This window comes from Sciurus carolinensis, chromosome 19, assembly GCF_902686445.1.
Source record: "Sciurus carolinensis chromosome 19, mSciCar1.2, whole genome shotgun sequence".
In the NCBI taxonomy this organism is placed as follows: Eukaryota; Metazoa; Chordata; class Mammalia; order Rodentia; family Sciuridae; genus Sciurus; species Sciurus carolinensis.
This window is the reverse complement of record NC_062231.1, coordinates 26,722,437-26,741,758: the sequence shown is the minus strand read 5'-3', so window position 1 is coordinate 26,741,758 and position 19,322 is coordinate 26,722,437. Positions and strand designations below refer to the sequence as shown.

The 19,322-nt window shown below is 50.4% G+C and overlaps 1 protein-coding gene across 1 annotated transcript in view; it reads right to left on the bottom strand.

Moving 5' to 3' along the window:
- Positions 1-11,590, bottom strand: part of Rybp (RING1 and YY1 binding protein) — a 71,602-nt gene extending 60,012 nt beyond the window's left edge. Inside the window, exons 1-2 of the mRNA XM_047534919.1 lie at positions 11,456-11,590; positions 10,840-10,965 (exon numbers count right to left, since the gene is read on the bottom strand). Of these exons, the coding sequence (XP_047390875.1) occupies positions 10,840-10,965; positions 11,456-11,481 (152 nt within the window). The 5' untranslated portion in view covers positions 11,482-11,590. The remainder of the gene's footprint in view (positions 1-10,839; positions 10,966-11,455) is intronic.
- Between the last annotated feature and the right edge of the window lie 7,732 nt (positions 11,591-19,322).

The following is a 19,322-nucleotide window of genomic DNA, read 5'->3' as shown; positions in this document are numbered from 1 at the left end:
GGTGGCGCACGCCTGAATCCCAGTAGCGAGGGAGACTGAGGCAGGAGGAGTCCAAGTTCAAAGCCAGCCTCAGTAACTTTGCAGGCTTAATTAAGCAACTCACCAAGAGACCTTGTCTCTAAATAAAATATTAAAAGGGGTGGGAGGGTGTGGCTCAGTGATTAAGCGCCCCTGGGTCAATCCCCAGTAAAAAAATAAAATAAAAACCTCAACTTCCCTGGGAAACCTGGCTGCTCTTTAGGAGAACCTGAAGTCACGTAAACCATAGTTTCCAAAGTGTGCTACCCAGATCGACAGCATCAACACTACCTGCAAACTTACTAGAAATGGAATTTCTCAGAACCTACACCAGAACTAGCTGATCAAAAACTCCAGGGTTGAGATTCAGCAATGTATGTTTAACAAGACTTCAAAATGAGTCTTTAGCAAATGGCGCTGGCAAAACTGGATATTCATATGCAGAAGAATGAAAGTAGATCCCTCTCATTCTGCACAAAAGTCAACTCAAAATGACTCAAGGACCTAAGAATTAGACTAGAAACTTCACAACTACGTCAACACTCCAACATACAGACAGGCAGAGGCAGAGACTTCCTCAACAGGACTCCTAAATTCAAGAAATACCAAGAATTAACAAATACCCAAAATATAATTCAAAAAACTTACACCAAGGGGGGGGGAATCAATAAATGGGCAAATGAACTAGACACACAACTCCCCCCCCCCCCAAAAAAAAGAAAGCAAATACAAAGTGCCCAAAACAACTGAGATTTCTTCTCACTCCAGTTAGAATGGAGACTACAAATAATAACACTGGAGAGAACATGGGCAAAAAAGAACGCTAAGCTGATGGTGGGACTGTAAATTAGCACAACCACTATGAAAATCAGTACAGAGCATCTCTGCTCAAAAGACAAGGGATGGAACCCCACAGGAGCCAGCTACACCACTGCTCTGTATTTCATTCTGAAGCACTGAAGTTGGCATACATATACATATAGCAATACACACACAACCATGTTTACAGCAGCACAATTCACAACAGCCGAACTACAGAACCAATCAAGATTTCTGTCAACGGATAAACAGATAAAGAAAACGTGGTACATATACAGAGTGGAGTTTTATGTGGCCATAAAGAATGAAATCATGTCATTCACTAGGAAATGGATGGAAATCAGAAAGTATTACACTAAGCAAAATAAGCCAAACTCGGAAGGTCAAGGACTGTGGAAGTTTTCTCTCATATGTGGAAGCTAGAGAAACAAGGAAGAGGAGGGGGATGTCCTTCTGAAAACAGAAGGGAGGACCAGAAGAAGAAAGGAGCAGGGGAAGGAGGGAGAGTGGAGGGAAGGGGGGAGCAGAGGGAAGGGAGGAGAGGTTCCAGGGACTGATGCTGGCAGGCATGTACAAATACCTAACAACGAACCCCACTATCATAACGCGCCAAAGGCTTTCAGGTGACTGTGGGGCACACTATGGTCTGAGAATTACCACTCTAAACAAATTTAGAAAACATTAAGGCAGCGTACCCTTGTATACGAAACTGTTCTTTAAAGAAGGGTTTGGGCAAAGTTAGTTAAGCCTTCGATGTTAAGAATTCAATATGTAGTTCTTCCCCCAAATGAAAACAATCCAGAAAAAAACAATTTCTGCTTTGCTCTCTACAAATAAGAAATTCTAAAAATCATGAAATGTTCACAAAACTTCTCCCTCAGAGAATCCAAAATGAACCATATCAGATCTCTTTAAATCAGACTTAATGTGTTTCACATCACAGAGTCTCATTCACCCATTCAGTTATTTGTGGTCCAGTGAATAAATAAATTGCTCAATAAACAAAAATAATCCTTGATGGCAGGATTGAGTGATGTTTATTTTTTTGTTTTGTCCCCATATGTCCTATAATAAATGTGAATTACTTTCATAACCAAAACAAAGGATGAGGAATCATTTACCAAATATAACTATAAAATAACCTACAGAAGAACATTACTTTTAGGTTTTAACAACCTTCACTGATATTCTTTCTTCTTTTACCCATACAATAAAAATACATAAATAATTTATGAGATGCTAGATTGATAACAAATAAATGATATTCAGCTCCCACCTTCAAAGAGCTTATTATCGTTGAAAATCAGGAAGGAACCTATCATAAGTACCCCCACAGTAGCAAATGTGGGGTGCCAAGTTGTGGTGGAAACTTTCTATCCACCTAGCAAGTGTCCCGGTTCCCCTTCCAAGTAACAGACCCTGAAGATGAGTTAAGCTGGTCCAGTCACAGAATCCCCACCTCCAGGCAACAAAAGATGGATGATCCACAGATTGGGCAAGTGGCAGGAGACCTGATTCTTTTAACTCTTCCTTTGATTCTGAGTCCAAACGGATGTGTATCCTCCTCGTGACTGGCTATGTACACCAGTAAATGGTTTTCTTTTGTTTTTTGATTAAAGGAGCTTGAGGTGGATTCCTACTTCTTACAACTTTGACCATTCTTGTCGCATTTATGATATTAAATTAAGTTTACTTTTGTAGAAGAATGGAGAGAGTAACTATAAACACTCACATGTGACATCTCGTCTGTTCTTAGAAAGCAGCCACCAGTCTGTTTTAGACCAGTGACTGACCACCATGCACGTGAAGGACCCAACGTGCTGACGACACTGGCAGCACCCACCTCACCCTTCGTTTCTCGCCCTTCCTAAGATCTGTAAAGTTTCTATCATTTGTACTGCTAGTACTCTTGAACTTCAGAGAAAAATACTTTGAAAAGTTTTAAGATACTATTTTTTTTTCTAAACATATCCCTTCTGCTAGTTTCTCTCCCCAACCATAGGATGATTTAAACAGAGGGAGGGGAAGAGGGGGACAGTAGTATCTACCCCTGCTTAAAAATAAATTTTCATCTGGTAATCTTGAGATTTCAACCACTCACCATTTCTGAGTAATTCAGTAGTACTTTTGCACTGCCTTTACTCAGAATTCATTTTTAGCACCATTTAGTGGTTTTTGTCAATAACTGCATGGAAATGAAAATATAGCTAAATAAATGAATGAAGTGCATGAGTCAAGACTTCAATTTAACAGAAATAATCCAAATTACTCAACAGGATGGTAGTGTGCACAGCATCCAAGGTCCACCTATCAAGCACAAGCAGTCCGGCTATCAAGTCATCTTCAGAGGACAGAACAAGAGCAAAACATTTCCAACACTATTCAGTATGTTTTGTAACCATTTTTAAGCACTCTTAAGGTGTCAGCTTACATAAAACTTCAGTTCTTAACACCCCCCAATAGGTTTTGTACCACATGATCAATGCCCTCCTTTATTATTACCAATCAGACTTTCTAAATGACTTCTGGCTACTGACACCACAGACTGGACAACCAGAAAGAAGGATTATCACATAAATATTATTTAGGTAAGCATACCAAAGATCTTAAGTTCAAAAAAACCACTCCAGGAAGCAAGTTAAATGTACTGTCTACAGCCCCCAAGGCTGCAATCCTGTTTTAAGTTCAAGTACCTGTTTAGAAAACAAAACCAGAAAAACAGGAATACTACCCAGACTTCATAAAGGCAAACTTCTAACCCAGTCACATTAAAGACACAAGATGAGAGCCCTAATACGTAACATACAGAAGAACATTTACTACAACTCTGTTAGGCAGGGGGAGACAAGGTCTCACTCCAACCTCCCCAACAGCGAGGATTAGAGGTGCAGGCCCCCACAGCAACAGAATTCTTTCTGGAATTTTTTTCTTCTAGTCTTCATTTATTCTGTGCAGTAAACATTTACTAAACTGCTACCAAATGCCAGGCACTGTAAGAGACACAGGAAAATAAAGCTATGGAAGAAAGGCCTCACCCTTAGGAGGAGACACCATAGCACAGGCGGTCTGAAAAATCACATAAAAATAGAGTTTAAGTGTCATGACAGAGGTGTGCATGACTGCAGGGAGAGAGAAAGGCTTCCTGAGACCCGAGAGAGGACACAAGTGTAGTCAGTCAGGATAGAGAGAGGAAAAGCATTTCAAAAGGAAACAGAAGAGCGTGTGGAGGCACGCAAGTGAGACTCCACGGTCCACGCTCAGAAAACACCACACGAAGCGTGGGGGACAGACGGGAGGGCACGTGGGCTGCTCCCAGAAAATCTAAAGAGAGACAAAGGAAAGGACCCAAACCTCAAAGCTTTTTGTGATACTCATGATTTGGATTCTATACTAAAGGCAATGAGAACCAGGATGAAATTTTAACCAGGAACTGGAATGATCTTATTGGCATTTGAGAAAACACTTGTATATTACATTAATTCCACCTTTCAACCTGTGGGGTATGAACTGTCCTAACGGCCCGAGGAAGAAACCCAGGACGCAGTTGGCTTTGCTTGCCCTGTGTACGCAGGCACAGGGGTAGTGATGGGTGGATAGTAAATATTACCTGGGAAATAAGAGACAGGAGAAAAAAAAAAAAAGTGTGGATGATATCATCCAAACAGATGAAGGTACAGGATGGGGGGTGGGGCAAATAATTACCAGAATAACCTCTATCTGCCTCCAGAATAAATCTGACATCCAAGAATCAGTTTCTCTCCAACCTCTTTTAAAAAGCACTTACTGTCTTCTACCTTGGACTCAACTCATTCCACACCCACCGCCGTTCACATCAAGGGCTCCTTTCCATCACTGGCTATCTTCTTATTCTCTAAGTTTTCAACAAGTTTGTCAAGGTCCTTGAAAGCAGGAGTTCTCCACTTATTTAACCAATACCTTGAAACAAAATGACTGATGAACATATTACTGATGAAAGGCTAAAACTACTCCTTGATGACCACTAGAAAGCCTTGCACTCACGCTGTGCTGCTGCCGAGGTGTGCAGCAGCTCAGGTATGTAAGCAAAGAGGGTGGAGAAGGGTCCTCTCTCTAGAATGTGTAAGGAAGGGTCTGCAGACAAAGAGCTGAGCTCTAAGACATTACTAGGGACAAAACAAACTGGTAAAATCAGCACTGCACACAACACAGATGAGTCTTGCAAACACGACTATGACTGGAAGAAGCCAGAACCACAGTGCATATACTCTAAGACTCCATTCAAACAATTCAAAAGCAAGCCAAAACTAATCTCCTGTGCTAAAGTCAGGAGAGCAGGCCAGGGGGCGGTGTACAAGGAAGGGTTCCTGGGAATGTTCTCTTTAAAAATCTGAGGCACAATCTGGGTACCAGTTACAAACACATATTCGCCTTGTGAAAGCACAACACATCTTTAAACTCATGATCCATGCACCTTCAGTTCAGTAACTCTTTAAAAACAAACACGCAGACAAAGGGTCACTACTTTTGGTGAATCTAAAAGGGACTACCACAAAGAGAAAAGGCACTGGTGACAGGGAAAAGCGAAAACCAGAGTCACTAGGACTAGGGAACGTACCAGCTCAGGTCATGATGAGAAGGCTTCCAAGTGTCAGGTACTAAGAAACTGAGTTAGTTCTGACAACTAACCTGGTAAACTACAGCTGCTTGACAATTTTCTAAATCTTGGAGTTTCTTCACACCTACTGAAGCACACAATTAACATATGCCACATAAACAACACACAAGTGAACCATTCAAGCCCTCCCATCTCAATGACTAACAGATTACACTGGGAAGCTGGTGAGCCTGAGTTCAGTCTACAACTCACCACTGAGTTCAGTAGCTTCTGCACCAATGCTCCAGCTCTACCAAATGAGCTAGCCTACGCAGGTAAAGTCACACCTTAACTGTCCCCTAGCATCAAAAACAAGCAGCCCACTTCTAACAGGGCAAATGCACACCTCAACACTGCCCAAAGGAAGCTTCTGCCTGATCCTCATCAGGCTACAGTTTCTTACCCTACCAATTTCTTCCGGGCACTTGTGGTTAGCTAAGTTACCTCATTTTTCTGTCCACTTGTTTCTCTTCTATTCCTCTCCACAGTATTTCAAATCCCATGAGAATAGGGACTTGTCTGTCTTTACACCATTGTATACCCAGAGCCCAGATGGCTGCATGCTCAATAAAAAAATGTCAAATGACCACAACTACCCAGGTAATTTACTTTAAGGTCGTCAAGTACACATAGGATCAAGTCAGTGCCAATAAATCAGTTAAGTCCAATGCAACAGCAAACACGAAATAAATTATTACTCCACTCCTGGGTTAGGAGTAATCTTTGAAACTGTACCAGCTTCTGTACCAGCTCTGAGGTTGAAAGGTTTGATAAGGTTTCACAATTTGGAAGACGGGCAATTTTTCGATGTACTTTATGGAGTATTTCTGTAAAAGACAAACACAACAAAGCCAAGTACCCTAAGGCATAAAGCCACTGTTGGGGACTCTCAGGAAGCACTGTCCCACACCTGCCTCTGCCCCAACGCAGGTACCTTTTCCTTCTTGTGGGGGTTTTCCTTTCTGAAAAGAATCACCAGGTGACACCCATATGGAGCTTCCAGCAAAGGTCATAACTAAGTTGTGTTTCCCCACAAAATGTCTACAATAGTTCCTAAAGCATTCTGAGGTGACACGGTATCTGCATTGAAGGGGAAAGATTCCAAAGTTACAACTGCAAAGAATCAGGGAGTCTTGAACAAGGAAAACTTACACACAAAACAGTTGCTGCTTCTCCCTGAACTCCAATATCCTGAGTACCAACTTTTTTTTAAATCAAGTTATTTATTTCCATACAATAGCATTAGCCAAAGTTAACTTCCTCGCTTCTACTTGTCTATAAAAGCTCCAAAAACAGTAAATTTTTCAGAGGTGCAGTAGTCAAATCATCAGGGATTAAGTAAAGCATGACTTCAACTCAACATCATAAGAGGAAAGTTCTAAATCTGTGGCAATTATCCATTTTCTCATTTTTCAAATAATGCAATGTAAACAGTCGCTGAAGGTAAAAATGCAGCCCTACTAGCAAAGAAACATCCATTAGCAAGAGCATGCAGCGCCATTCTGGCAATGCTTACTTCGGACACACACTGCAGTCACAGACACAAGACCCCATAAGCAAGACGGCTTCTTCCCTAGTCTAGGAAGCGACTGTCAGACACCTGGAACTTAAGACAACAGTCAGGTGAGTCCCCCACGCTGGGCTTTGCTTTCCTTCCTCTCTTAAAGAGGCGTCTTCCTTTTTGTGTCTGTCAAAGCAGGAGGAAATACACTGCAGCGACCACACAGGAAGGGACAGGACTTTTTCCTGCCCACCTGCCATCTCTCTCTAACCCTGCACTCCCCCTTTATTCTCCATCTTGCAAGGTGGCAAGGCTTAGAGTACACCAGTAGATGGTAGGAAGCAACCCTCTCAGGTGCCCATGGCGCCTCCGTGCTCCTGGGTCAGAGGCTTTGTATCAAAGAACAGGCAGAAGGTGTCCACCTTAGGAGATGGAAATGTTCTAAACCATACTGTAATGATGGCATCGCAACTCTTTAAAAAGACCAAAAAAAAGTAATTGCAGCATTAAGAATGGATGAATCTTATATGTAAATTATACCTCAACAAAAGTCGGGATTATTGTTTTGAACTGGGGACTGAGGAGTGCTTTACCACTGAGCTACATCCCCAGCCCATTTTTTATTATGAGACAGCACCCAGCTAAGCTGCTGAGGTTGGCCTCAAACTTGGGTTCCATCTGCCTCAGCCTTCTGAGTTACTGGGATGACAGGTGTGCACCACCTTGCAGGACCTCAAAAAAGATTTTAAAATAATGACCAAGGGCTAGAGAGTGGGATAGTGTGCTTGAAAAAGAATTGCATAAAAGAACCAGAGATTCAACACACACTTAATAATACATCTAAAATATAGATCTCCATTGCCCCAAGCCTTCCAAGTGGACTATTACAAATTCCTTAGGACCTTAGCATATTCCTTAGGACCCTCTGATCTCCCTTTCATTCTGCTCTATGCTGCTCAAGAAAAGAAGTAAATCCTCACTCTGAATCACTTTCATGATTATACCTGCAGAATTAAAAATAACTGATGCACATGACAATAATAGTGTAAAGTTGGCAGGTGAATTTGAAGAAATCAATTCTAGTTTTCCAAAAGAAATGGGGGGAGGGACACCATGTAATTGATTCTCCAAGCCAGACTGCTCCAATCCCATTTTTTATTGCCTCTCAGAACCTTTACAACTTGAATTATAGTCATCTGGATACACATCTTACCATCTTTTAAACATTTCCCTTTCCTCCCCAATGCCTTCAGGAATATCTCCCACACCATCCTTTGGATGAGTGGCAATATTTTCCTAATCATATTTAGGAATATCAACTCTGTCCTCACAGGGCAAATATAGTTCTGTGCCCCACTGGGCTACCACTAATTCAAAGCTGTACTCCTGGACTGACTGGTACGTGACATTAACAATAAAGACAAAAATGATCAAAAACTTAAAATTAACCATAGGCTAGGTAACTAGGCTGTTAAAATACAAAAACAGATAAAACAATATGTCAGTCAACGAATTGTTCTAAAAGCCCCAAATTTTGCCTATTACCCAGCTTCCAAAACCCAAAAACAGGGCTGGGTTGTAGCTCAGTGGCAGTACTAGTCTTGACAGTGGCAGTGACAAGTACTAGTCTGTGCAAGGTCCTGGCTTCAATCTCCCCAGAACTGGGAAAACAAAAGCAAAAAACATAACAAGTTTTGTACTGTCATCAGTACCAAGCCTTATTAATACCAGGCAAGACAGAAAATGTCAAGTTCACATCAAACCTTTGAGGTACAAAAACTGCATGAAAAAGACTCAAGAAAAAACTCTACAGTGGCAAGTATCACGGAGCAATTAACCAAGCTAACACACTAGAGGACAGGATGAAACCTGTCAAAAGCTCACTGCCCACATGACGCCCATCCGTAATTGAGGAAAGCCAAGGTGTCAACTGAATTCCGATTAATAACAACTTCTGCAAAGATCTAACCAAAATCAAAGAAATCTCAGCCAAGTGAGAGTATCACGACTTGGTGAGAGTTCAAGTTCTCAGACACATGAAATGTTCGTTCAAATTCTACTCAATGACAGACATCAAAAAACCTGCATGAAGACCCACAAAGACACTTGTAAGCAACTTTCCCTGAACTTACTCTGAAATATTTCATTTGTTTAAAAGCTGAATTACACTGTTGTCATCTCTGGTCCTGAAAAAAACTTTAAAGTCAAAACCTTCCCCGTGCTTCCAAAAAGTTGATGAGTCAGGTTTTTTAAAATACTTATAGAAACCGAAATGCATTTCATTATGAGATAATTATTCCCAGCAATAAATCAGATATAAACTTTTAAGTTTGGCTCAAGTCTCTCTTCACCAGTGAGGTTCAAGTTCTCAGGAGTTTCCTAGTCATTTACTTGAACACCATCTACAGTAACACTCAAAGCAAAACCACAATAAAGAGGTTTGGCCTCTGAGGGATTCTACATGTAAAAAACATCACTCATAAATACACAATCACTATTGCTTTAAGTAACACATTTCTAAACTTCCATGCCATCTCATGGAATCCCCTATTTTAGATGGCAAAACAAATTCTATGAAACCACCTATGTGTGTTTTTTCTCTAATTTTAAGTAAATCTATGATGACACAAAAAGGTGACATGAATTACTTATGGGAAAATATCTTCCTCAAGTTCTAAAGTATTTTTATCAGAGGTCTCATTAGTTGGTGGAATTCACAGAATAGTTCTACCAGTAATTAGGCCACACAATCCCGGTTATTCGCTTTTAGGGTGTCCAGTATCCTATCTAATCCCAGGTATAAACAGCAAGGAAGCCCTAACAGGATACATCCAAAGAAGCACATCCAGCTGGAGCAGTGGAGCGCGACTACACAGTCACACGGGATGCCACCAGTTCAAAACAAGTACCTGATGAAATGAGACTTGTGGCCATCAACTGTCAAGTCGTGAGGCATACCCCAAGAACTCACCCCAATGCCTGTCCATTAAATGACACCAACAACAGCTTCACTTCGAGCACTACTGACATTCCAGGTAAAAGTTTAGAGATGACCGGCAGACCACAACGTCAGAGTCCTGACATTTCATCCCACTGTATGTGAAATCTGGAGTAGTTCAACTCGCTTTTCCACACCATACAGTTACCACCTCCATTTAAATGAAAAGGAATTCTTTTTCAGCATTCTTTTCATCATAATGTAGCTTAAAACACAAACTTCAAAATAGTCACTCCACTGACTTCACCATTTTGCAAAATCGTCCTCCATCACCACTCTGCAAAAGCTAATCAAGAAGGGGGAAAAAAAGAAAACAACAACAACAAAAAAAAAAAAAAAAACCCTGACAACTCAGCCTTCCAAAATATACACTTTATCAAACCCCCAACATCTATTTTCAAGTGCAGGAAAATAACAGACATTTGCAGCTCGAAACAGAAAAGCACAACCAGCCTTTCTGCACTACCACCATTAAATTTCCCAGAGAAGAGAAAAATAACTCAGGACAGGCAAATTAAAACCATTCTGCACATGGCAGAAATAAAAAGGTCTCATGTCCTACAATCCATAGCAAGAGCCCTGCTTCCTCCCGTTCCCAGCCAACACCAATAAGCCAAAGGATACAAGTGTCAAACCCAGCGTCTGCATGAAATAAGACGAAAACCTGGGGAAATTCCTCCCCATAAATCTTCCCGGGAACACGAGGCGCTGCACCCAACGCCAAAGACACGCGACCCCAAGCCCGTCGCCCACCCCCGGGCGCAGCAGAAGCCGCGATCAACAAGTTGGAGCCGGGGCAGAAAGTGCGGCCGGCCGCCCTCTCCCCCACCCCAGGAAAAGAGCCCCCGACGCAGGGCCGGCGCGCGGTACCTGGTGGAGGTGCCTTTCCGCACGTCGCAGATGCTGCATTTGAAGGCTTCGGCGCTGTTCCTGAAGGTGCACACGCTGCAATCCCAAAAGCCCTCGTCCGCGGCGGGCTTGGCTTGCCTCTTCGGCCTTCGCGGGAGCGGGGAGAGGGGCACAGCAAACACAGCGCGCGTGAGCCTCGCGATTCCGCAGGAATCCGGCGCCGCAAACTTCGCCGGCGCCCCCCGCCCACCCCGCGCGGCCGCCCGCCCGCCCGGCCGGGGGCCCCGCGCACCCGCGGCCCAGCCGGAGGCCGCGGCGGGCGGGCGGCGCGTCCGGGGGGCGCGGGGCTGCGCGGCGGGGCGCGGGCCGCCGCCGCCGCCCGCCCGCCCGCGCCGCCTCCTCCCCACCTGGGCAAATCTCCTTTGTCTGGGAGGAGCGGCGGCGGCGGAGGGAGGCTGAGGAGGAGCCGCCATGGCTGCGGCGCGCACGGCCCCGGCCCGCGCGGAGCGCCGCCGCCCGCCGCCGCCGCCCGCCGGTCTCCATCTTAGCCGCGCCTCCCCGCGCGCGCCGCTCGGGCCTAGTCGCCGCCGGCCCCGCCGCCCCGGCCTCCCTTCCGCCCGCGGCGCCGAGCAGGTACCTGGTCGGGCTCTTCTTGTCGCCCATGGTCACGGACGGGCTGCGCCCAGCCCCCCCGCCGCCGCCGCCGCCGCCCGCAGGAGAAACGCCGCCCGGGAGTCGTCGCGGACCGGCCCCCCTCCCTCCCCCGCGCCCGCCCGCCCGCCCGCCCTCAGCCGCCGGGGCTCGAGCTCGGCCGCCGCCGCCGCCGCCGCCAGTCTCCGGACGAGACTAGTCCCCGCCAGCGCCGCCTCCGCCGAGTGACTGACGAGGGGCGGGGCCGGCGCCGCGCGTCACGCGCCGGGCGGCCAATGGGAGCGCGGCGGCCGGCGCCGCGGGGGCGGGGGCGGGGCGCGGGGGAGGCGGGGCGTGGCGGACGTGGGCCGGCCGGCGGCGTGCGTGCCCGGGAGCGTGTGCGCGCGGGGGGCGCGCGTGCCTGCCGGGGGCCCCAGCGGCCCGGCGCGGCGGAGCGTGCGAGCCCGGCGGGGCGCACGTGGCCGCGCCCGGGGGCGGGCAACCGGCGGCGGGGTCCGGCACGGCCGTCCCGCGGGGCTGCCGCCCGGCGCCCGGCCCCACAGCGGCGCGGGAGAAGTAGTTCCGCGCAGTTTGCGCGCGCCGCGGGGGCTCGCAACAGCCGCGCCGCTCGCAGCGCCTCGAGGCTTGCAGCGCGCCGGGAGCCGGCGGGGCCTCCTGCGGCCCGCGTGCCCCGGCGCACTTGTGCCCTCTGCCACGCGGAGCTCCGTGGCCGCCGCCCCCAAAGTCCCTGCCTCCGGCGGAGACGCCGGCCCAGAGCCCCCGCCCGGGCCGTCGCGGGAGGGAACTCGCAGAAAGGGTGTGGTGTAACTACTGCCCCCGAGGCCAGACCCCGGGCTGCTGCCGCGACTCCTCCCGGACTCCCCGGGAGCCTAAATAGGGCGTTTCCCTGGAGAAGTTGCTATTCAGATCCTGGCGACCACATGCCAGCATTCTAACCTTGTGCCGCAGCTCCTTCATCTCCAAAATGAGGCTAATAACCCTCCTCCTCCGGTTGTTTTCAAAATTCAGAGACACAATGGATGGAAAGCACGCAGACCCGTGCCTGGCACTTAGGAAGCGCCTGGGCCTGGCTGGTGCCCCATGTCCCCCGCCTTAGGGAGCCCGAAGGTGGGGAACGAGCAGCGCCCCTCACTTTGGCGCCGCTCAGGATGGCGCTAGCCTGATTGACTTGAACGTGACTCTGGACGCTCTGCCCTCGGGCACGGGTCAGCCGGGAGGGGAAAGACCCCAGATCAAAAAGGCACGTGCAGGCTGCGCTGAAGCCCCAGGTGGGGGGAGGGACAGGACCACAGGATGTGCTGGGGGTGGGGTGGGTGCGGTGTGGAGGGAAGATAAGACGGCCTAGGGTAACGCACCAACGCGAAGTAGGTTGCTATCAGGACTGGCCCCTGGAAGGTACGCTGTGGGACGGCGGAAGCTCCCTCAGGCCGAGAACCCCGGAGCAGGAAGTCCTAGGATCGGTCCAGGGATCAGGAGCGAGAGAATAAGAGGGAGGCAGTGTGACGACGATAAGCTTGATCAGCACTCGATGTGCTCTCCAGGCAGGCACACCCAGGAGGGCCAGGAGGCGCAGCCTGTTCAACAAGGGTCAGCAGCCTCCCAGGCCTCCCGCTCAGATGCCTCCTCAGGAGGAGAGGAGGAAGAGGGAGGCCGGATCCCTTGGGGCAGAGGGGCCAGAGGAGCCAAGGAACCTAGTCGTGGTCCAGTGCCTGCAGCCTTGGCCCTGGCGGCTGCCTGGCAGGCTCCCAGGACTCTGCCCCTGGTGAAGGTGCTGGGCATTAAGAAACCCCACTGGAGGAGGGGAGGCAGTTCAGTGGGCAGAGGCTTACCCAGGAGGCTGGAGGGCACTGGAGAAGTGGCTGGGAGAAGAGGGTAGGGTAGCTGGGAGTCAGCCCTTTGTGGAAAGGAAACTGACCTTTTTTATCATTTGTAAAGTAAAATACACAAGCCAGGTGCAGGCCCATGATCCCAGCAAATCGGGAGGCTGAGCCTGGAAAATGGCAGGTTCCAGGATAGACTGAGCCACTTAGCCTGTTTCAAAATAAAAAATAAAAAGGACTGGGGGAAAGTGCCACACCCAAAAAAAGTAAGATGCACGAATCATGTTGTGGCCGGGTGCCTGGAGAGACCCCTGAACCCACCGTCCAGGTGAAGACAGGCCGTTTTCCTTCTCGGGGAGCTGCCCACCTCAGGAGGCCACTGCTCCAGCCCCTGCCTGCCACAGGGCCCTACTCCCGAATCGGCTTGGTATCCGTCCTGGTTGTTGCCTGCATCAGCGTGCTTTCTTCTTTGTTTGCTTAATTAAGTGCATAGAGACCCTTTGCACTTACGCCATGACTTACTTGTCCATGGGACCCTGACTTTTCAGTGTCCCTCCTTTGTGTTACCTTTCCAAAACGGAAATTGTCTTTAAAAATGTATACATATCTATTTAAGGAAAGGGGGTTTCCAGAATCAAGAGCTCATCACTGTCATCGCTAGGAACTTACCAGTTGGAACCGCAGAGGCCGTAATTCGGTTCAGGGGTTGGAGGTGAATGTCAATGGTCTCCTCCTCCTTAAGGCCTCATGGACTCTTCTGCAGTTTGGTGCCACCAGGGACGGCCCTAGGCAGAGTGCCCTGTGGTGCCACAGTGGATAACATCATGCTGAGCTGGGGGGTCGGGGGACAAGTGAGAAGTGACAGGCGATGCCCCTCCTGGCTCCTATCTTGCCACATGTCACCTTTCACTTGCTTCAGGCTATTTGGTGGAGAGGGCACTCTGGGGATTGAACCCACGGGCACTTAACCACTGAGCCAGGTCCCAGCCCTTTATGTTATTTATCTATTTATTTTTTAATTTTGGGACAGAGTCTCAGTAAGTTGCTTAGGGCCTCGCTAATTTGCCAAGGCTGGCCTCAAACCTGTGATCCTCCTGCCTCAGCCTCCCGAGTTGCTGAGATTACAGGCAGGCAGGCACCACCACAGCGGCTCATTTCATGTTTCATTTGAAGGAACGGATTGTGAAACCCATGATTTCAGAGGAGGCAATGGTTAGAAGCACACCCCAAGAAAGGTCTGCTGTGAACAATCCCGCAGGCACCTAGGCCAGGTGGACAGACACACTTTGGTCACCGTCCCCTGAGTGACTCCACTCACCCTGCCTCGGGCCCCCTCGCGGTTCCTGGAAGGGTGTATCAGCTTATCACCTCCAGGGCCTCAGGGCCTTGCACCCACCATCCCTCCACCCGGAATGCCCTTTCCCCAGAGAGCCACGTCAGCCGCCTGGCCTCCCCCGGGTCATGTCCTCTGTGGGTCCTCCCTGGCACCTAAGCTGAAGTGCACACCAGCGCTCGGCGGCCGAGGCCTCCGGTGCCCCCTTTTCTCCTTGGCGCCTCGCCATCCGCATGCCTGGAAGTGCACTTGCCTCATTGGGCAGACAGCCGCCCAGACCCAACCTCTGTGATGGAGGGATTTGCGGCCGTGGGTCCCCCCTGCTCACATGCAGCACAGTCCCAGTGGACGTGAGTTGGAGAGATTTTTTCCACTTCCCAGTGCCGTCTTGAGCGGCAGCTGGGTGGCCCTGCCGGGGGCTGGAGGACGAGATGGACAAGAGTCTTGGTTCCTCTTCCAGCATTCAATCCTGGTGGAAAGACAGACGTTACAAAAGCGACGGACTGCAGGTGCCATAATGGCTACAAAGGCCAACGAGATGCCAGGTGAGGGGCTGCTGAGGACGGGAGGGTGGTGCTGCGTCCCTTCCCGGGAGAGGGAAGGCGGCCCGGGAGCTGAGACTCGGGAGGAGCAGGCTAGCCCTGGCGGGGAGGCTGAGCTGGGCGTGAGGGCTGTACCCTGAGTGCCCTGGAGGATTTACCAAGCGTCTCATCCACCTGGACTGCCTGCAGAGCTGCGGAGGGGGACCCCCGGGGAAGGGGAGGGAGGGGACGGTCCTTTGAAATGGCTGGGCCAGCGACGTGGGCGGCGTGGGCAGCGTGCGTGTTTCCTTCCTTCCTTTGGCTCAAGAGAGAGCCCTGTGCATGCCAAAGGAAGGGTTTGGGAAGTGTCCAAGTCAGCCGCCTCCTGCCTTAAATCAACAATGCCACCCCCAGGGGGACCCCCAGTGACCCACCAAGCCTGGGACTTTGTCCTTAGGAACACCCACTGAAGACGTCATCAACAAGGGAGAGAGAGGAGCCTTTCTTCCAACTCTTCAGGGCTCACCCCTTCCCCACCCGCTACCCGGACGGTCTGAGCCCCCAGCCATGGTCAAGGCCGAGGCGGTCACTAACTTGTGGTGAAATGAGGAAAACCAGGGGTAAACGTAGGAATCTGCTTTGTCCGAGGAAGTGACCAAGGACCGATTCTTGGGAAAGAGTGTTTTTCCTTCTGAGGTCACCTCCTTCCAATTTCCAGCATCCCGTCTTCATGGAGCGTGGCCTTACTCACTGCTGTGGTCCGAATGTGTCCCCCACAGTCCACGTGCCTGACGTCAAATGTCCTCATCAGCCACATCACCAGTCGACAGTGCTCCGGTTTCCCAGCCCTCTCCCCTCACTGATTCCTTCCTCCGTGTTTCCAGGGACCCAGGTCTCAATGACTTCAATGGGACTCTCAGACCTAGGGTGACTGAAGAGGACACCAGTCGCAGACTGACCAGGGAGGCCCCCCGGGAAGGGCAGAGGCTAGGAAAGCTAGGCGTTCAACCCCAGCTGCTGAGAATCGACGCGCTACCTGGCGTGAACGTCGCTTTGGTGGTTTTAAGAGAGAAAATTGCTTCCTGGAGCCACCGCCTGCCCGGGAGAGTCCTGCTGGCTTCCCTCAGGACTCGGGCCCTGCTGCCAGCCGTGGACCTCTGGAGGAGGATCCTGCAGGCAGGACGGATTCCTCGGGAAGCAGAGGCGCATCCCTGGCCGGGATGTCAGGGAAGCAGTCACAGCGCCGCCCGCCTCTCCACAGCAGGAAGCGCATCATGCCACTTACAAGAATTAGAAAAATTAAACCGCACCGTAGACCTAAGTGTCGAACTTAAAACTTCCAGAAGAAAACGGGAGGGAAAATCTTCATGGGCCTGGGTAGGCAAAGGTTTCTGAGGGGCGGACATGGCGGCACACCCTGTCATCCCAGCAGCCCAGGAGGCTGAGGCTGGAGGATCTGTGAGTTCAAAGCCAGCCTCAGCAACTTAGCAAGGCCTGAAGCAACTCAGCGAGACCCTGTCTCAAAATAAAACTTAAAAAGGGGCTGGGATGTGGCTCAGTGGTTAAGCGCCCCTGGGTTCAATATCCAGGGCCAAACAAGAAAAAAAAAAAAGGTTTCTCAGGGATGACATAACAAACCCCATGAAAGAAAAAGTTGAGTTTTCATCAAAACTGAAAGCTGCTTCTCTTCAAAAGACAAACGTCAGGAAAATGAAGAGCTGGGTCGGAGACTGAGGGGAGGGGCAGGTGTTTACACATCACGTACCCCGTCGAGGACTTGTGCCCAAGATGCGGAAGAACTGGTACCAGACAGGAGGACCAGCAGCCCCAGCCAACGGGCCCAGGATGTGCCCGGACATTTCCCCTGAAGATAGAGGTCTGGCTCCCCGTCCCGTGGAAGGATGCTCGGCACCCTATTCACCAAGGAACACGCACGTCAACCCAGGGCGAGGTGTCTGTGCGCATGAGAGTGGCTGAAATCAAAAACCCTGCCCGTGCCAAGTGCAGGGGAGGCAGTGGGCCTGCTGTCCCCCGGTACAGTGGGAGTGCAATATGGTGCACTTCCTCTGGAAGAGCACTTTGGCAGTTTCTTATCAAGTTAAACATACACTAACCATATGAGCCAGCAATCCCACTCCTAGGGATTTACCAAGAGAAGCGCAGGCATATGCTCACGCAGAACCCCGCCGCAGGCGCTTCCAGCAGCTTTACTCATGGGCGCCGAAATCTGGAAGCAACCCAGATGCCCTTCAGCTGGTGAACGACAACACATCGTGGTACATCCATGCCGTGGAATACTACTGAGCAATTAAAAGGAACCAACTACTGGCCCCGGGCGACATGGACAAATCCCAAATGCGTCCTTCGAAATGAAAGAAGCCAGGCTCAGAAGACTATGAACTCAGGGATCCCGTTGTCGGGACTTTCTGGAATAGGCAAAGCGAGGGAGATGGTGCACAGGTCAGTGGTTTCCAGGGCAGGGTGCGGAAGGAGGGTTGGGGAGGGATGGAAATGGAATGCATCTCAAGTGTGGAGCTTTTGTGGGTCTGTGGTACCGGGATGGAGCCCAGGGGCGCTGAACCACTGAGCCACCTCCCCCGCCCTTTTTTTATTTAGAGACAGGGTCTCGCTGAGTTGCTTAAGACCTCACTGAGTTGCTGAGGCTGGCCTTGAACTTGCGATCCTCCTGCCTCAGCCTCCGGAGGAGCCTCTGGGATCACAGACGTGTGCGCCAGACTTGATTGTGGAATTTCTTACAAAAGGAAATGTGTCAGTCAAAATGGGACCCCGTATGCTAAGAAGGATAAGTTTTAAAGGATGCAAATCATACCTCAGTAAATCTAATTCTGATCATTCTGGGTTCAAAAGTTCCCCAACCCTGTGCATTCCGTATCACTTTCCCTCTTCAGCTAGGACCCCGAGAACTAGCATTCCCTGGTCTTGCTGTGTGCCTGGCCCTGTGCTGCCCTGCGCTGTCCCGAGGGCCATGCAGGCCATTGTCCAGGGCACTCCCTCCTCCACACCCTGCCCAGTCCACCAGCACATCTCCTGCACTGGACCCTCAGTGCACATCCTGAACCTGGCCCCTTTCCTGACCTCCGCTGCGGTCCCTCCTTCCCACGCTGGGCTCACCTCGCAGACCCCAGAGTGGCCTACCCCGTTCCTTCTTGCCCCTGCACCTGTTAGGATACACCGTGGTAACAGCTTCCAGAACTTTCTGCTTGCCCTCTGTCTGAGAAGACATGCTGCAGGGTGCTGTGGCTCTGCCCCGAATCTCCTCGCCCTGGAACTCCAGGTGCTGGGTGGGAGTGTGTCCCCCGCTGCGAGCTGCCAGCTGGCTGTGCTGGGAGGTGGGAGCTGGAGGGAGCTGTCCGTCAGGCTCCACCCTCCTCAGTGGAGGACACGGTTGGTCCTCTCACCTCCCAGCCTCTGCCCTGCCAGGATGCAGAACCCAAGGTGTAGAGAGCGGCCCTCCCCAGACGCCGGCGCCCGGACCCTGGGCTTCCCAGCCTCCTGGACCATGAGAGACCAAGTTCCACTCTTTGGAAGGTTTCACGGGCGCGCAGACAGACCAAGACAGCTGCCCGAGCTGCGTCCACCCGGATCCCGGTGGGTCAGCGAGATGGCGCTCAGGAGGGCCTCCGCGGGGCAGTGCCAGCTCAGTCACAGTCAACGACTGACTGACGGGAAGCTCACCCACCCCAGGGTACAGAGCGGGAAATATTCGGCCCTTAGCCTGTGATGACCAGGATCCTTCAAAGTCTCTTTTGCAAACAGTGGTCAGAGGGATCCTTTCAGAATGCCTAGACCAGGTCACTCCCCGCTCACAGTTCTCCTCCTTCTCAGGATACTTACGGGCAATCTGGAATCACGACCCTGGCCCCGCCCACCGACCTCACCCACTTCCGGCTTCTCGGCCCCCAACTCAGCTCTAGCACGTGGCCCCTGCTGTTTCCTGCCAGGTCTGACCCCTCCTGGTGGCGGCCTACCTGCTGAGACTCACTCACAGGGACATCTAGTGTTGGGGTCTGTTGACAGGTCGTGGGCTGAATGGTGTCCCCCCAGATCCAATCTGCTGAAGATAGAGTCCCTGCTGCTTCAACAAGGGACTGTGTTTGGAGATGGTGATCTTTAAAGAGGTGATTAATGTCCCAGCAGCTCGGGAGGCTGAGGCAGGAG